The sequence below is a fragment of the Plecotus auritus genome, assembly GCF_963455305.1.
Source record: "Plecotus auritus genome assembly, chromosome: 6".
Taxonomy (NCBI): Eukaryota; Metazoa; Chordata; class Mammalia; order Chiroptera; family Vespertilionidae; genus Plecotus; species Plecotus auritus.
Window position 1 is genome coordinate 97,573,943 of NC_137773.1, and position 16,670 is coordinate 97,590,612.

Below are 16,670 nucleotides of genomic sequence, written 5' to 3' on the forward strand. Positions count from 1 at the left end.
CCAATGCTCTATCCACTGAGCCAAACTGGCTATGGTAGCTTGGGTGTTTTTTACTTCCTCATATTCCAAATTGTTGACTTGATTCTTGAAATCTTCTACTCTACTGTTGAATCCCTGTAAATTATTCTTTATTTCAGTTAGTGTATGCTTAACATGTTAAGCGCCATATCAGTCACCGGTGACTGACATTATACTTTCTGTCCAGACCAGTCAGTCACTGGTGCTGCCAGCATATCGGTGAAATTGGATATCGCGGGCTAAACGGAAAGGAAGACAAAACAGGCTTGGCACTTAACATGTTAATTTCTGACTGGTCCTTTTTCATGTCTTTGAAATTTGCACTAAGATCCCTTGAAAGTCTCATGAAGATCCTGAGTAACCTTATAACCATGGTTTTGAACTCTGTATCCAGTAGTTTGCTTCTATTTCTTTGATTTGTGACATGTTTCTTGTCATCACATTTTGGCTGCTTCCCTGTGTTTGTTTCTATGTATTAGGTAGAGCTGCTATGTCTCCTGGAATTGGTAGAATAAAAATAGCCTTATGTAGTAGATGTCCTTTAGGGCCCAGTGGCTCAGCCTCCCCGGTCACCTGAGCTGGGCACTCTAGGTACGCCCCTGTGTGGGCTGTGTGCACAGTCTCGTAGTCGAGCCTTGAATGCTATTGGTGTCACTAGGAGGAGTTGACCTCCAGGCCAATTGGCTATAAGGACCAGCTGCAACTACAGTGGGAAAGCTACTGTGCAGGAAACACCCGTATGGTGCAGGTCTTGCTTATTTGGGGCTTTGGTGCTCACTGAGTCTGCCTCTTGTGGATGAGTAGAGTTGTAATCTGTAATGGTCTGAAACTGTCCACTGGGTGCACTGGCTCCAGGGCCTCCAGTGAGGTGCAGTCAGTCACTGCCTGGGGCCACCTGGCAGGAGCTACAGAGGGTTCTGTAGGCAGCTGCTATTTGCTATTTGTACTGAGCTTGGAGGTGCCCAGGGAAGGCCCAGCTGTGAAGCAAGGTAGACTGATGCTAATGCCAGGTCTTGGGCCTTTTGTTGATAGGTTTGGGGCACATTGTCACCAGCTGCAGCTTGTTTGAGAGATTTTAGCAAAGTCTGAAGTTTGACGCAGGACAGGCCATTCATATGGAAAAGCTGCTGCAAACAGCTTGGGTGGGACTGCAAATTGGATGGGGTCAGGTCTCAAGGAATCCCCAGAATGGAGCAAACAGTATGCTCCAGGTTGATGGAGACTCAAATATGGCTGCCAGCCAGCCCTGCGATATGGGAGGCCCCAGCATGGGAACAATGACCCTTGTGATACCCCTGTCTGGGAGAATGCCGCCCCTGAGTTCTGCCCTGATGCCAGACAATCCATTTGCTCCCCATATGTGTCTGAGTCCCCCAAAGCCACCTGGTGCTGGGAGTCCGAGTAAGTTCGTGTTCTGACTCTTTAAATGGAACACCTGGGTCTCCAGCAGCCTCTGTGTCATTCAGCCACAACCCCTGCTAATGTTTACAGCCCATAGTTACGGGGACTTCTCTTCCCTGCTCTAGAACCCTGGGCTGGTAGGGTTGGGACCCCTTGTTCCTCACAGGCAGCCTCTGCAGAGATTATATCCCTCCTGATTAAAAAAAAAAGGCACACGTGAGTGTTAGAACAGCCTGTTCTCGGCCTCTGCCCCTCCTACCAGTCTCGATGTGCTTTCTTCTTTACTTCTCTAGTTGTAGGACTTCTGTTCAGCCAACTTTGAGGCAGTTCTGAATGATGTTTCTGTATTTTAGTTGTAATTTTGATGTGGTTGTGGGAGGCAGCAAATATAGGTGTTTACCTATGCTGCCATCTTGGTTCTCTCCCCTGTGGGTGCATTTCAAAACTTTGCTGGGCCTTTGATGTATCTGAGCCAGGGAAATACCAAACTGTGGTGTGTGTGCAGTGGGAAAGGGATCACAGTCCCAAAAGTCAGAGACCCTCAACCCAATAGCTGAAGGAGAGAGGGGCCTTCCTTAGGTGTCATGGTGGGGCACCTGCTCTGCCTGCATAGCCATTTCTCTAGGGAAGCCCTTCTCTGATTTTCTGTTTAGATTTTGCTATAAAGTTTTAATAACAAGTATAGAAATTTTAATTAGGCACTCGTATAACCAGAAATCTTAAATGTAAATTTATCTTTACTTCGAGTGCAAGTTAAAATATTTTTCAGGCCCTGGCCAGTGTGCCTCAGTTGGTTGAGTATCATCTCATGCACCAAGAGGTCACTGATTCAATTCCTAGTCAGGGCACATGCCTGGCTCGGGGTTCAATCCCCAGTAGGGGATGTGCAGGTGGCAGCTGATTGATGTCTCTCTCTCTCTCTCTCTCTCTCTCTCTCTCTCTCTCTCTCCCCCTCCCTCCCTCCCTCCCTCCTTCCCTCCCTCTTTCTCTCTCTCTCCCTCCCTCCCTCGCTCCCTCCCCCCCTTTCTCTCCCCCTCCCTCTTGCTTCTTCTCTCTCTCAAATCAATAAAAACATATTTTTAAAAGATTGTTTTTCAGACCTTGTCTAGCAAGGTGTCTTTTCACTTCCATTTTCAAGTTATCACAATTTTTCACTGTTCCTATTTATATTTCAGCAGCCCAGATATTGTTCTGTCCCTGCCAGGGAAGAGTGTGTAGCCCTATTGGTGCAATGTAGGATCAGGAGGAAATGGGGAGGTTTAAGGCTCCTCTTCTGCTCACACAGCCAGAGGAGCTGGAGGTCTTTCTGGCAGCCTGGAAGAAGTGCTGTCCCTCCCAGTTCAGGGCCAGATGATTGTGGAGGACGCAGCCATTTGATGGTGTAGGTATGTTAGTTGTGTTCCTGGAGTATCATCACCAAGACTTACCCCTATTGGTGTAACCTTGTTAGGGAATGTTAGGAACAACCGGCATCCAGCTCCCTATGCCACGTGAACTTCCTGATATGAGGGCTCTCCCACAGGGTTGACACCACTGACTGCTGGCACCCTTCTCAGCATCAGCCCAACATTGGCTTGTCCTGAGAAGTGATGGGTGTTTCCCCATCCCTCTGGTGACTGGTGAGCTCGCATGTAGTTAATTTCATACACAGGTGAAATTGGGGACAAACTCGGTGTGGGTCTTGTCTTCTAGGAGAATCCTTCTGCCACTTTGGAGGACCTAGAGAAGCCCGGAGTGGATGAGGAGCCGCAGCATGTCCTCCTGCGGTATGAGGATGCCTACCAGTACCAGAACATATTTGGGCCTCTGGTCAAGCTGGAGGCTGACTATGACAAGAAACTGAAAGAGTCACAGGTGATGTGGTGTGTGCAGGAGGGTATGGTTGTTTTAACACATCTCTCCTGAGACTGTTAGGATGGTTTTACTTGCAGGCTGCCAACACTGTCATGGGCCTTGGCCCAGTGCCTAGAGAGACGGAGCCATGGATCGAAGGCAGATGCTCTGTCACTCAGAGCTAAACACTAGCCTGATTTTAAATTCCACAAAAGTCCCTCACAGTCGGGTTCGCAGTCTTTGCCCATTGCCACAAGCGTCAGATCCAAGGAGCTGCGGTCTGCAGAGGGCACTCTGTGCTAGTCCCACGAAGATCATGTCTAGGAAGTAAGAGCCGCGGGGCTCCTGGGCCGTGTCCTCAGCTGCTGGCTTCCTTCTCTTCTTCTGAGGATCTCTTGAGAGCAGACGTCGAATGGGGGATCCTGGTTGTCTTCTGCAGGTTCTCAGGTCCTAATGACTTCTCTCCCAGGGGTGCCCTTGGTGTTTCAGGCTGTTGGATGCTGCTTGATGCACCCCAGCATCATGGCTCATGGAGTTGCCGTAGGGCACATGCCTGTGGATACCCAGACACAGGAGTCCAGGCCATGTCTGTGTCACAGGCTAACAGGGCTCTTATTTTTCATGTGCTCAGACTCAAGATAACATCACGGTCAGGTGGGACCTGGGCCTTAACAAGAAGAGAATCGCCTACTTCACTTTACCCAAGACTGACTCTGGTAATGAGGATTTAGTCATAATTTGGTTAAGAGGTGATTTTAAGTTTTAAAATATTTGTGACCATAAATAGCATAATTCCTAGTTTGCCCTTGTAAAATATCCCTTAATTTAAACTCTTCAATGGTAGCCTAGGCGCATGTTGAAAACGCTAACTTTTTTGCTCTCTTTTTCCTGGAAGATATGCGGCTCATGCAAGGGGATGAGATATGCCTGCGGTACAAAGGGGACCTGGCGCCCCTGTGGAAAGGGATCGGCCACGTCATCAAGGTCCCTGATAGTATCCTTTGTGTGAAGAATAGCTAGCACAGGGTTTCTGTGTATTGGTCACTGTGGAGACCAGTCCTGGGGCCTTGGGTGGAGAGTATGGCCATGGCTGGAGAGACCCCTTTGAGTCATGTTTGTTTCAAGCCACTGAGCCCTTCATTTGGACTCTGAGGGCACACATTTTTTTAAAAATACATATTTTATTGATTTTTTACAGGGAGGAAGGGAGAGGGAAAGAGAGCCAGAAACATCGATTAGAGAGAAACATCGATCAGCTGCCTCCTGCACACCCCCCACTGGGGATCTGTCCGCAACCAAGGTACATGCCCCTGACCAGAATCGAACCTGGGACCCTTCCGTCTGCAAGCCGATGCTCTATCCACTGAGCCAAACCGGTTAGGGCTGAGGGCACACATTTATATAAAACTAGTAGAAGCACTGCTTTACCTAGAGCCAGGATGCTTTGAGATGTTCACCTCATCTCTGAAGCTCACAGTCAGAACCTGGATCCTAGACATGGCCAATCCATCCTGGCATCCTGGATGACACCCCAAGGTTCACGGGGTAGTTTGGGTGGGGGGAAGTTGCAGGGGACAGGGACACTGGACAGAATCTGTCAGAACATGGGTCTCACTGGCTGTGTTGTCACCTTTTGGAACAATGGGAGGGATATGTCTTTTCAGTAACCAAATAAGAGCTCCTCAGAAAGGTAAACCCAGTTTATGACAAGGATGAACCTTAACTCAGCATTGCAGATTATGGCGATGAGATTGCCATTGAGCTGCGGAGCAGTGTGGGTGCACCTGTGGAGGTGACACATAACTTCCAGGTGGATTTCGTGTGGAAGTCCACCTCATTTGACAGGTGCGTCTGCCTCCAGCTCTAGATGATTCTCCTTTCCTGGGGTGGGCTTACCACCAGCCTACATGAGCATGTAGCCAACCTGTTACTTCGCCACAGGATGCAGAGTGCACTGAAGACTTTTGCCGTCGATGAAACTTCTGTATCAGGCTATATCTACCATAAACTGCTTGGCCACGAGGTGGAGGACGTAATCATCAAGTGCCAGCTGCCCAAGCGCTTCACTGCACAGGGGCTGCCTGACCTCAACCACTCTCAGGTTCTTATCAACCTGGAGATGGTTGGGGCCTGGCCTGAAGAGCTGCTGGATATGGGGAGGGGGGTGCCCCGAGGGCATCTGTACCCCCTAATGGCCACTTGTATCTGAAGGTTTACGCTGTGAAGACTGTGCTGCAAAGACCGCTGAGCCTGATCCAGGGACCGCCAGGAACAGGGAAGACAGTGACCTCCGCCACCATTGTCTACCACCTGGCACGGCAGGGCAATGGGTAGGGATCAGCAGGCCTGACTGCAGGAATGTTTTGGGAGGGTTACCTGCTCATTGTGTTTTACATTGTTTGTATTAGATCAGGCCTCTGGTTGCTTTTAACAAGACAACCTGCAGCCTGTTGATCTTCTTATTTTTATTTTTACTTTTATTTTTATTTTTTTTTAAATTTTTTAGAGAGATGGCCAGTTCATGCGTGGGCGTTCAACCACTGAGCTACACCAGTTGTTTGGCTCTCTCTGAAATTAAAAAACAACATGAAAAATATATATTTAAAAAGAAAGATTTATATATACGTGTGTGTGTGTACATATACATATTTTCTGATTTAGAGAGAGGAAGGGAGAAAGAGATAGAAAATAGAAACATCAATGATGAGAGAGAATCATTGACCAGCTGTTTCCTACATGTCCCCCAATGGGAACTGAGCCTCGAACCTGGGCATGTGTCCTGATCAGGAATTGAACCAGCAACCTTTTAGTACATGGAACAACACCCAACCAACTGAGCCACATTGGCCAGGGCAAGCCTGCTGCTCTTAAAGGCAGTATTGTCAGTTCACCCAGGTGGTGCTGTGCTGTATGTACCTCAGCTTGGAAAGTCTTCACCATGAGATGGAGAGGGGTGAGGATGCAGGTCTGTTATTAGCAATACTTTGCATGAGTAGAGTGAAAACTGGTTGGGGACAGGGAGCCCTGGACTGGCTGGGCTTTTAGCTCCTGCATTGTGCCACTCCTGGCTTTAGTCTTTTTTCTTTTTTTTTTTTTTAATCTCAGGAATGGAGAGGGAGAGAGAGATAGAAACATCAATGATGAGAGAATCATTGATCGGCTGCCTCCTGCACGCCCCCTACTGGGGATCAACGGAGCATGTGCCCTTGACCAGAATTGAACCCGGGACCCTTCCTTCTGTCAGTATGCCAACGCTCTATCCACTGAGCCAAACCAGCTAGGCTCCTGGCTTTTAATCTTAGATTTGTCTGCACTGCCTGTGATTCAAAACAACAGTCTTAGGTACATAGCATTTCATTAATCTCCTCTGGGCAAGAACTGAGATCTTCATTCGCTTTATGTTTAAGGCCTGTGCTCGTCTGTGCTCCAAGTAACATAGCTGTGGATCAGCTGACTGAGAAGATCCACCAGACTGGGCTGAAAGTTGTGCGGCTCTGCGCTAAGAGCCGCGAGGCCATTGACTCCCCGGTATCATTCCTGGCCCTGCACAACCAGATCAGGAACATGGATAGGTGGGTGTCAGGTACTTGGCTGCAGGGGAGGAGGTCTCCTCTGTGTGGCCCTGGTGCAAGTCCTCCATGCCCACTGCTGTGCCTGTGCTTCCAGCATGCCAGAGCTGCAGAAGCTGCAGCAGCTGAAGGACGAGACTGGGGAGCTGTCATCTGCCGATGAGAAGCGGTACCGAGCCCTGAAGCGCACAGCTGAAAGGGAGCTGCTCATGGTGAGGTCCTGGGCCTTAGGGCATATAAGGGCACCTTTAGTTAGGTTGTGCCTGCTTTTGGAAGAAAGCTTAGGTACCCTGAGACCATGCAGACATGATTTTTTAGTAGTTTCTACTGCCTGCCAGCCTCCCTGCTGCTGGGAACTTGGGATCTTGGTCTGTACCCTCGGGGTAGGTCTGTTATTTCATGAGCAATCAACCAAAAGTGGATCCCAGCCCAGCACCTGTTCCCCGGCTCAGCACTGCTCCCCAGAGGCTGTCTTAAGCACCGAGCCGTCTGTGCTGAGAGGTTTTCTCTGGTAAGGCCCACCACTTAGGATCTCAAAAGTTTATGTGAGTGCTGTCAGGGAGAGACAGCTTGTTTTCGTGGTTGTCCGGAGGGCAGGGACCAGAGTGGTATCATGTTCTGTCATGCCTACCTGCCCTTTGGCGCCTGGTAACCTGTACTGTTACAGGTGCCCCTGATGCTCACACACTCTCTTCCCCAGAATGCGGACGTCATCTGCTGCACGTGTGTGGGTGCAGGGGACCCCAGGCTTGCCAAGATGCAGTTCCGCTCCATTCTTATCGATGAGAGCACCCAGGCCACGGAGCCAGAGTGCATGGTCCCTGTGGTCCTTGGAGCCAAACAGGTGGGCCAACCCCTTTCATGGTGTTCTTGTTTGAAAACTGGTGTGCATTCTCTCCTGTTCCAGTTCTGTATAATTCTTAATGCTGGAGGTTGTGTGTAATTTTTAACATCCTGTGAGGCTGGGTTTTTGTTTTTTTTAAAAAAACCTGGACACCCTGACAGAGCTCAAGGATGCATGGTGAGCCTTTTAAGGGGTCTTCAAGAGCATCTTTGTGTGGGTCCTGAATGAATGTCTGAGTTGTGTTTCATGTCTGTGGTGGACAGTTTCCCATGCCCAGTCAGTATCTTACCACTGGAATTTGCATGACTTGGTGGTTATGTGGACCCCGGGCCCCTTAGTCTTCTGAGAATGGATGTCCCAGCTGCTTCATGCTTGAACCTCTCACCTGTGTGGGCCTCTCATCACAGCTGATCCTTGTGGGTGACCACTGCCAGCTGGGCCCCGTGGTGATGTGCAAGAAGGCAGCCAAGGCCGGGCTGTCTCAGTCACTGTTTGAGCGCCTGGTGGTGCTCGGCATTCGTCCAATCCGCCTGCAAGTTCAGTATCGGATGCACCCTGCACTCAGTGCCTTCCCTTCCAACATCTTCTACGAGGGCTCTCTGCAGAACGGTGTCACTGCAGGTAATACTCGACGGGGTCAGTGGAAACATGCGGTCACTTCCTTCCTGAGTTGCTTTACTAGCAACCATTTGTGTGTGAGGGGTGCCTCCAAGAGGTGCCATGGTCAGGAGTACAGCATGTCCACTCTGCAGAGTGGATGGCCAGTTCTCAGAGCGCATGCCCTGGGGTCCACAAGATGGGAAGGCAAGACTCCTTTCAGAGTGAAGTTGGCATATGCCCTTTGCTGTGCTGACACTTGCACTAATTGTTCAAAAGCAGCACTGGGAACCAGCAGGGATTTCAACGGAGTCTGGATGGTGCCATCAGACTACTGTATGTCATCACTGCCACACGCTATGGCAACCAACACCCTAAGTGCATATTCTTGTGACACTGGTGGGTATGCAAGGTACTTGATGAATGAAGGACTCACTGGTCATTCAGCTGGGGGAGTATTTATTTTCCTGAGAACAAAGCAAACTTATGACTTTAAGAAAAACAACTAACAGTATTTACCACTAGTGATAAAATCTGAGGATTCAACAAAAATTAATATTTTAGAATCCTCATGTCCCTTAGCATGAGCTAAGTGTTCCCAGTGCTGACTAGTTTTTCTGATGAGATTAAGGTGGTGACAGTGTCTGTGAGGGGAGTCAGTAGGTGCTTCTCATCCTAACGGCTAGCGAGGGTGTTGCAAAGTCACTTGGGTCAAAGGCTGTCCCGTGCACAGGGCAGAGGAGAGAGGCTTTCATCACAGGCCTACCCGGCACCATCTGTCCAGCTTTGGTGGAGAATTGAGTGAATCCCACAGTTGTGGGAAAAGCTATAAAATATGTCACCAGTCCTAGCTGGTTTGGCTTAGTGGATAGAGTGTCGGCCTGTGGACTGAAGGGTCCCAGGTTTGATTCCGGTCGGCTCGATCCCCAGTGGAGGGGGAGGGGGCATGCAAGAGACAGCCAATCAGTGATTCTCATCATTTCTATCTCCCTCTTCCTCTCTGAAATCAATAAAATTTTTAGAATAAAATAAAATCAGGATGGATATCTTGGCTATGGAGGTTTCCCTGAGGAATGAGGGGCCCAGCCCCACACCAGGCCCCCTAGCCAAGGGTTCCAGTACCAGAAGAGAAGTCCCCACAATTCCTAGCTGTAGAATCAGCAGGAATTGTGGCTGAGTGGCATGGAGACTGCTGGCCCCAGGCAGTTTCTCTTAAAGAGCTCTTTCTCAGGAGTCACTCCCTCTGAGCTCTAGCACTGGGGCAGCAGCTTGAAAGGAACCGAGACATTCAAGGAGAAACCAACCTGCCTAGAATTAGAGCAAGAGCTGGAGGGGCAGTTTTCTCCCAGACAGAAATGCTGGCAGAGGCCATTGTTTCTTTTTCTTTAAAAAAAAAAAATAATTTTATTGATTTCAGAGAAGAAGGGAGAGGAAGAGAGAGATAGAAACATCAATGATGAGAGGGAACCATTGATTGGCTGCCTCCTGCAGGTTGGACCGAGCCCACAACCCAGGCATGTGCCTTTGACCGGAATCGAACCCGGGACCCTTCAGTCTGCAGGCCAACGCTCTATCCACTGAGCCAAACCGGCTAGGGCGAGGCCATTGTTTCTTTGCTGAGCCCTTTCCCCCCGCCGCAACCCCCACCCCCAAGCCAAGTAGGCAGGGCACCATAGTTTAAATCTCCATCAACCTGGCTCATACTTTTCACCCCACTCTGGTGATTCCCTGAAACCCCACACCTCCCTACTTGCAGGCTCATCCAAGCTATTTCCATACAACTGGCCTCTATTGCCTCAGGCTTTGGACTTTCTTAAAATTTCTCAAGCAAGCAGCAGCTGGCCTGAGTGTGCCCCATATCTTTCAGTAAGTGACCCCAGGCTGAGCACTAGCAACAGCTTTCCTTGATACAGAGGTTGGCCTCTCCTGCACATCTTCAAGCCCAACACAAGTAGCAGCCATCTGCAGATTGCTTTGTAGCTCATGCTGGGTGGCCCCAAAAAGGGCATAGACAGTGGCTGACTTTGTACCTCCCGGGAGGCCCCAGAGTCTGTGCACCTGGTGGTCAGCTTCAGACCATGCCAGTTTACAACCCTACCACACTCAAAGGGGTGGACTTGGTGAGCACCAAAGCCCCACTAAAGTCCTGCTCCATGGGTTGGCTCCTGTACAGCAGCTCTTCAGTTCTAGTCACAGCTGATCCTCACAACCAGTTGGCCTGGGGGTCAGTCCCTCCCAGTGATGCCAACATCAATCAAGGCATAGCTACAGTAGGACAGTGCATACAGCTCACACAGGGGCACACCCGAGTGCCCAGCTCAGGTGAGTGGAGAGGCTGAGTCACTGGGCCCTACAGGACACCTACTACTGAAAGCCTCTCTACCAAGTCCGGGACACATAGCAGATCTACCTAATATATAGAAACAAACACTGGGAAGCAGCCAAAATGCAGACACAATTGTCTCAAATGGAAGAACAGAAGGAGATTCTTCAGAAAAAACTAAATGAAATGGAAGCAAGAAAACTACCTGATACAGAGTTCAAAATAATTGTTATAAGATGCTTAAAAAACTTACTGAGAACTTCAAGAAACTTAGAACTTGAAGGAACTTTATGAAAACATAAGCAACATAAAAAAGGAACAGTCAGAAATGAAAGATACACTAAATGAAATTAATAATTTACAGTGGAGTAGAGGGTGCCAAGAATAAAAACAATTTGGAATATAAGGAAGCAAAAAACACCCAATCAGAACAGCAAAAAGGAAAAGAACCCAACAAATATGAAGATAGTATAAGGAGCCTCTGGGACAACTTCAAGCTTACCAACATTCACATTATGGGGGTGACAGAAGGAGAGGAAAGAGAGCAAAATACTGAAAACCTATTTGAAAAAATGACAGAAAACGTCCCTTAGAAATAGACTTACAAGTCCAAGAAGCACAGAATCCCAAACAAGATGAACCCAAAGAGGCCCACACTAAAACACATCCTAATTAAAATGCCAAAGGTTATACACAAAGAGGATTTTATAAGCAGCAAGAGAAAAGCAGTTACCCTAAGGGAGTTCCCATACGACTGTCAGCTGATTTCTCAACAGAAACTTTGCAGGCTAGAAGGGAGTGGCAAGAAATATTCAAAGTGATGAAAAGCAAGGACTATAACCAAGATTACTCTACCCTGCAAAACTGTCATTTAGAATTGAAGGTGAGATAAAGAGCTTCACAGACAAGAAAAATATAAAGGTGTTAATCACTACCAAACTGGTATTACATGGAATATTAAAGGGTCTTCTTTAATAAGAAGGGGGGGGGGGAGATAAAAATAGGAACAGTAAACTGGCAATAAATACATATCTATCAGCAATTGAATCCAAAGATCAAAATGAACAAATAGAACAGAGGCAGACTCATAGGTACAGAGAACATTTTGATGGTTGCAGGATTAGAGGGGGGTAAATGGTATGGGTGAAAAAGGTGAAGGGATTTAGAAGTACAAATTAGTCATAGCCCATGGATACAGACAATAGGTGAAGGCCTGGGACAGGGTGGGCAATGGGTGGAGGGAGGCAAAAGGGAAAATGTGGACATCTGAAATACTCTCAACAATAAAATAAACTTTGAAAAAAAAGACATTTGGCAGCAGACCCTGGGCTAATGGGCGACTGCACTCACCAGCTGACCTCTGTCGTCACTTGAATGATAGAGACAAACTTGATCTCATTTCTAGCTTGACATGCAAAGGCATCATACCATGTATACTTGCATGTCGATGTTAGGCTATTGTCATGCAGAAACATTGGTTTCCTCACAAGGATTTGCTGGATAGACATGCTCCTCTGACAGGAGAGGTTGCTCAACAGTGTCTCATCCACAAAAGCCAATTGTAGAGGCTTTTGAGTCCTATGAGGGCAGTAGTAAAGCTCTAGAAGGAAATAGGAGAACATCTTCATGGGCATGAGCATAGGTTTCGTAAATTAGCTGTAGAAAGCACTAACCAGTAAGACCTGTTCAGGGAATGAGCAGCTCTTTGTCGAGTGTCATGTGCACAACTTCACTCAGTCCTTGCCTCTTGGGCAGGGGATCCTTCGGATGGCTTCTGGCTGTGTTTTTCTTCTCTGATGGGAAGTGTTGCCTCTTTTCCCACCCCAATGACAGCGGATCGAGTGAAGAAGGGGTTTGACTTCCAGTGGCCCCAACCTGATAAGCCGATGTTCTTCTATGTGACCCAGGGCCAGGAGGAGATCGCCAGTTCGGGTACCTCCTACCTGAACAGGTATGCAGAGGTTTGCCTGCCACAGCAGCTTGCTTCAGTGGCAGCTTGGCCATCTCTTAATTAATGTATGTGATGCTAGCCTGAAACTGCCCTCCTCACTCTGTTCTATTCAGGTTTCTCAGGCCACAGCATGTTCTCGTTTTGCTTTTCAGTGTGTTGTTTTATGTTGAGCAGATTCTTTTTGTATGTATGTGTGGTGAGCTTTTTCTGTCCTCTATGACTCTCTTGGTCCAGGACAGGATCGCCCCACCGTGGGCATAGCTGCCCCTGCACCTCCCATAGCCTCTGGTCTCAGGAGCCCACAGGTGCACCCCAAGGAATTGAATGCCTGGTTTCCTTAGGACGGAGGCTGCAAATGTTGAGAAGATCACCACAAAGCTGCTGAAGGCAGGTGCCAAGCCGGACCAGATTGGCATCATCACACCCTATGAGGGCCAGCGCTCCTACCTGGTGCAATACATGCAGTTCAGCGGCTCCCTGCACACCAAGCTGTACCAGGTGCGAGCTTCATCTCCCTCTGCCACACTGACCTTGATCACCTGGCCAGGGAGGTTTGCATTCGAATGTTAACCTTTCTGCTGCGTCCTGCAAATCAAGACTGTCTTAAGAGTTAGAAGTGTGAGACAAGGTTCATAAAGTTGTTTTTCTCAGGATACTTTTCAGAGCATAACATTAAAAGGCTCCAGGGTTGACCATTAGGGCTGTGGTGTGTGCTACTTTGTAGTGGATTTTTCTTATCCATGAAAATGCTGTCCACTTTTGGGTAAAAACCTGGGTAAAATGTCTTAAGTGTATCTCATGAGGGTGCAGGACAACATAATTATTTTTCCATGTGGAAATGAACCATAGTATAAAGTATGGTTCTGACAGTGACATGTGGTCTTTGTTCTGTTAACTTGGGAATAGTCTTGGGTGTTATGATGAGCAAGTATGCTTTTATTATTGGGAAACAGATTACCAAAAATAAAAAGACAAAGCGGGAAGGCCAGGAGAGCAGGGCCAGGGACCAGGAATTCAGTGGTGCATTTGGACATGCTTCATGTTGCCTACGGGGTCCTTGAGGGCAGCCTGCTGACTGACCATGACCATGTGTGCCTGCAGGAGGTGGAGATTGCCAGTGTGGATGCATTCCAGGGACGTGAGAAGGACTTCATCATCCTTTCCTGTGTGCGAGCCAACGAGCACCAAGGCATTGGGTTTTTAAATGACCCTAGGCGGCTTAACGTGGCCCTGACCCGAGCAAGGTACAATGGTTGAATCCTGTCTGGGCTTGTAGGTGGCAATTGCCACCTTCCTGTCTCAGGGTCCTTCAGAGGGACTTTTACTCAGGGTGTGAATTTGGGAGGCCTCTCACTTACTGGTCGTCCTGTTAACAGTCCTCGAACCCCAGCCACACCTTGGGCTGGCAGTACAGGGCCTGGGATGGGGGCTTCGCCAATTCCTGAGGTCCAAGGGCTACAGCAACAACTTAGAAAGGAGAGCTCACCTGCAAGTACTTTGCTTCTGTGTTTCTGGTGGTTTTCTGTGGTCTCAGTCTCATGGACAATGTTCGTTCTGACCCTTCTGACTTGAGATTCAAACCCAGTGCCAGGCATGTGTCCCTGTTGAGTTGTTGAACTATGAGTCTTAACGTTTTAGCCTTGACTCCTTTTTGGTTCTGGGATGTAACTGCTCTGAAATAATGGTAACAGCATAAGAGACTTGGAGAATGAGGAGGCTCCCATGCTGCCCCTGTGCCAGCTGAAGGTCAGGCTCATGTTCCTACATCAATTCTTTCCCCACCCAGGACACTTGGTTTTCATGGTTACCCCTTTCTGTTGTACACTATGGTTAGGTGGCCAGCATGGGGACGTGTCCCTAACACAGCTGGGTGAAGGTAAGTGTCCACAGAAGCTAGGCCCAGTCTCAGGCATCAAGTTACATGCCTTGTCAGGTTCCCTGAGGCATCTTAGGCCGACTTGAGGCTACAACAAGGAAACTAGTCTCTGAGCTAACCTGCCAACCGGAGTTTTTGTCATCTGAGCCCTTAGAAATCCACTTCCAAATAAACTCAGTGCAATGTTAACAGCTTGTCGGGTGGGCTCCAGTGCCAGGTATCTAGGCAGGGAGGCTGAGGGTGGCCCTCAGTGACTTTGGACTCGGGTTTTGAATTTGTTTGGCCTCAGACTGTTCTATGTGGTGTTTGCTATGAGGCCATAAGCACCATGTTCTTTGCGCCCACACCTTGCAGATATGGGGTCATCATTGTGGGCAACCCTAAGGCCCTGTCCAAGCAGCCCCTGTGGAACCACCTGCTGAATTACTACAAGGAGCAGAAGGTGCTGGTGGAGGGGCCCCTGAATAACCTGCGGGAGAGCCTCATGCAATTCAGCAAGCCCCGGAAGCTGGTCAACACCATCAACCCTGTGAGCTGTGGCCGATAGGAGGGATGGGACCCCTTTTCCTCCAAGCCCCCATTTTGGCACCTGGCAGTGAGCAATGGCTGGTGTAGCCTGTGGAAAGCGTGTGCATGTCAGTGTGTGAAGAGGAGCAATGCGTGCTGGCTCCCCACACCAGTGTCCTGAGGGCTGGGGGTGTACGGGCGAAGTCCTGGGGGTATCTAGGAGTGAGACACAGGCAGTTAGGAAACCTTGTGAACCCAGGGTGCCTTGGGGGGTGAAGGGTACAAGGCTGCTTGAACCGAAGCCAGAGATGGAATGTTGAGTATCAAAGGCTGAGCTATTTAAAGAGGAGTGGGATTTCTCACCTACCCAAACCCTCTGCAGGGAGCCCGCTTCATGACCACAGCTATGTATGATGCCCGGGAGGCCATCATCCCAGGATCGGTCTATGATCGGAGCAGCCAGGGTAAGCCCTCTCTGTGGGAGCCTGGGCCAGCACTGAGGATGTTGACCCTTCCCAAGCCTGCACTGCATCTGTCCACAGAAACCTGCCTGACAACGAGTTCCTTCTCAGCTTCCCTCCTCTGAGATCAAAGTGTTGGTCTTTGGCAGTTTCTAAAAATAAGATATTTTTAAATAACCCAGTTCTGCCGGGTTGCCCCCATGCCCCCACCCCACCTGCCCTGTGCTCCCCTTTTCAATGGGAACTCTCACATGCAGTTCCTCCAAGTGGCCTGCAACCTCATTTCAGGTTTTGTCTCCTTCCTGAAGTCTCCTTCTGCTTTGTCAGAGCTCTGAGTTGGGAGCATGTTCTCGTCTCCTACGTGGAATCTCTGTGTCCAAAGGCTGAGTTTGACCCCTGCTGGCTGGAACACCTCTTCCTGCCTGAGCCAGTGTAGATGATTCCCTTTCATCCCCCAGGTTCCTGCCTGCTGGGACCCTTCCCCACCCCAATCACCACAGAGGGTGACACAGCGCCCTGTCACTCAGTTCAGTGCCTCCTGCCCACGTTTTTTACTGTGGGCTTTGTTCCCTCCTATGCTCGGTATTCATCCTGAGGGCAGGTGTACCCCAGCTCCTCTTCTCACCTGTTCTCGGCAGCCCCCTTTCTTTGACCCTGTATTTGCCTGGCCTCTGGGTTCAGATTTTGGATCGTGTTCTCTAACAACAACAATCCTCTCATCAGCACATCCAGCAAGTTGCTGTGGAGCTTAGGCATTCTCTTGCTTTTTGGTATGTGTGGTATGAACATATGTTTTGGCACAGAAAGGACCATTTTTATTTGAAATATTGAGTGGTAGTTCTCAATTTGTCAGGTCCCTGTAGTTGTGTCAGAATCCCCTAGAAAAAAAGGTGGTTTCCCAGACCCCCCCCCTTCCAGCAGGTTGAGAAGGGGTTGATGGTGGGAATCTGCAGCAGGTAGTTCTCACTGTGGGGACACCCTAAAAACTGCAAGCAGAGCAGTAACAGGATGGGATAGGCATCCCACTGCAGGCAGAGTAGCTGACGGGAAGTAGGCAGCAGACTCACCTGTACACAGTGGAGAACTTGCCATGTACCCTCTCTTACAGGCCGGCCCTCGAACATGTACTTCCAGACCCACGACCAGCTCGGCATGATCAGTGCTGGCCCCAGCCATGTGGCCGCCATGAACATTCCCATCCCCTTCAACCTGGTCATGCCACCCATGCCACCTCCAGGGTATTTTGGACAGGCTAATGGGCCAGCTGCAGGTGAGCGAGCACCAGGCCTC

General features: G+C 49.2%; 1 protein-coding gene across 2 annotated transcripts in view; it reads left to right on the forward strand.

Annotated features, from left to right (window-relative positions):
* The window catches only part of UPF1 (UPF1 RNA helicase and ATPase), a 42,290-nt gene that overhangs the window by 22,571 nt on the left and 3,049 nt on the right, over positions 1–16,670 (forward strand). The window contains exons 6-21 of one of the 2 annotated variants that reach the window (XM_080671604.1): positions 3,112–3,273; positions 3,884–3,968; positions 4,148–4,246; positions 4,989–5,097; positions 5,194–5,353; positions 5,464–5,582; positions 6,660–6,824; positions 6,919–7,033; positions 7,522–7,665; positions 8,073–8,286; positions 12,419–12,536; positions 12,878–13,034; positions 13,638–13,780; positions 14,767–14,941; positions 15,302–15,383; positions 16,489–16,650. In XM_080671604.1, coding sequence (XP_080527730.1) covers positions 3,112–3,273; positions 3,884–3,968; positions 4,148–4,246; positions 4,989–5,097; positions 5,194–5,353; positions 5,464–5,582; positions 6,660–6,824; positions 6,919–7,033; positions 7,522–7,665; positions 8,073–8,286; positions 12,419–12,536; positions 12,878–13,034; positions 13,638–13,780; positions 14,767–14,941; positions 15,302–15,383; positions 16,489–16,650 — 2,209 coding nt within the window. Of the gene's footprint in view, positions 1–3,111; positions 3,274–3,883; positions 4,002–4,147; positions 4,247–4,988; positions 5,098–5,193; positions 5,354–5,463; positions 5,583–6,659; positions 6,825–6,918; positions 7,034–7,521; positions 7,666–8,072; positions 8,287–12,418; positions 12,537–12,877; positions 13,035–13,637; positions 13,781–14,766; positions 14,942–15,301; positions 15,384–16,488; positions 16,651–16,670 lie in introns of both variants that reach the window. The other variant, XM_080671603.1, reaches the window with a different exon arrangement.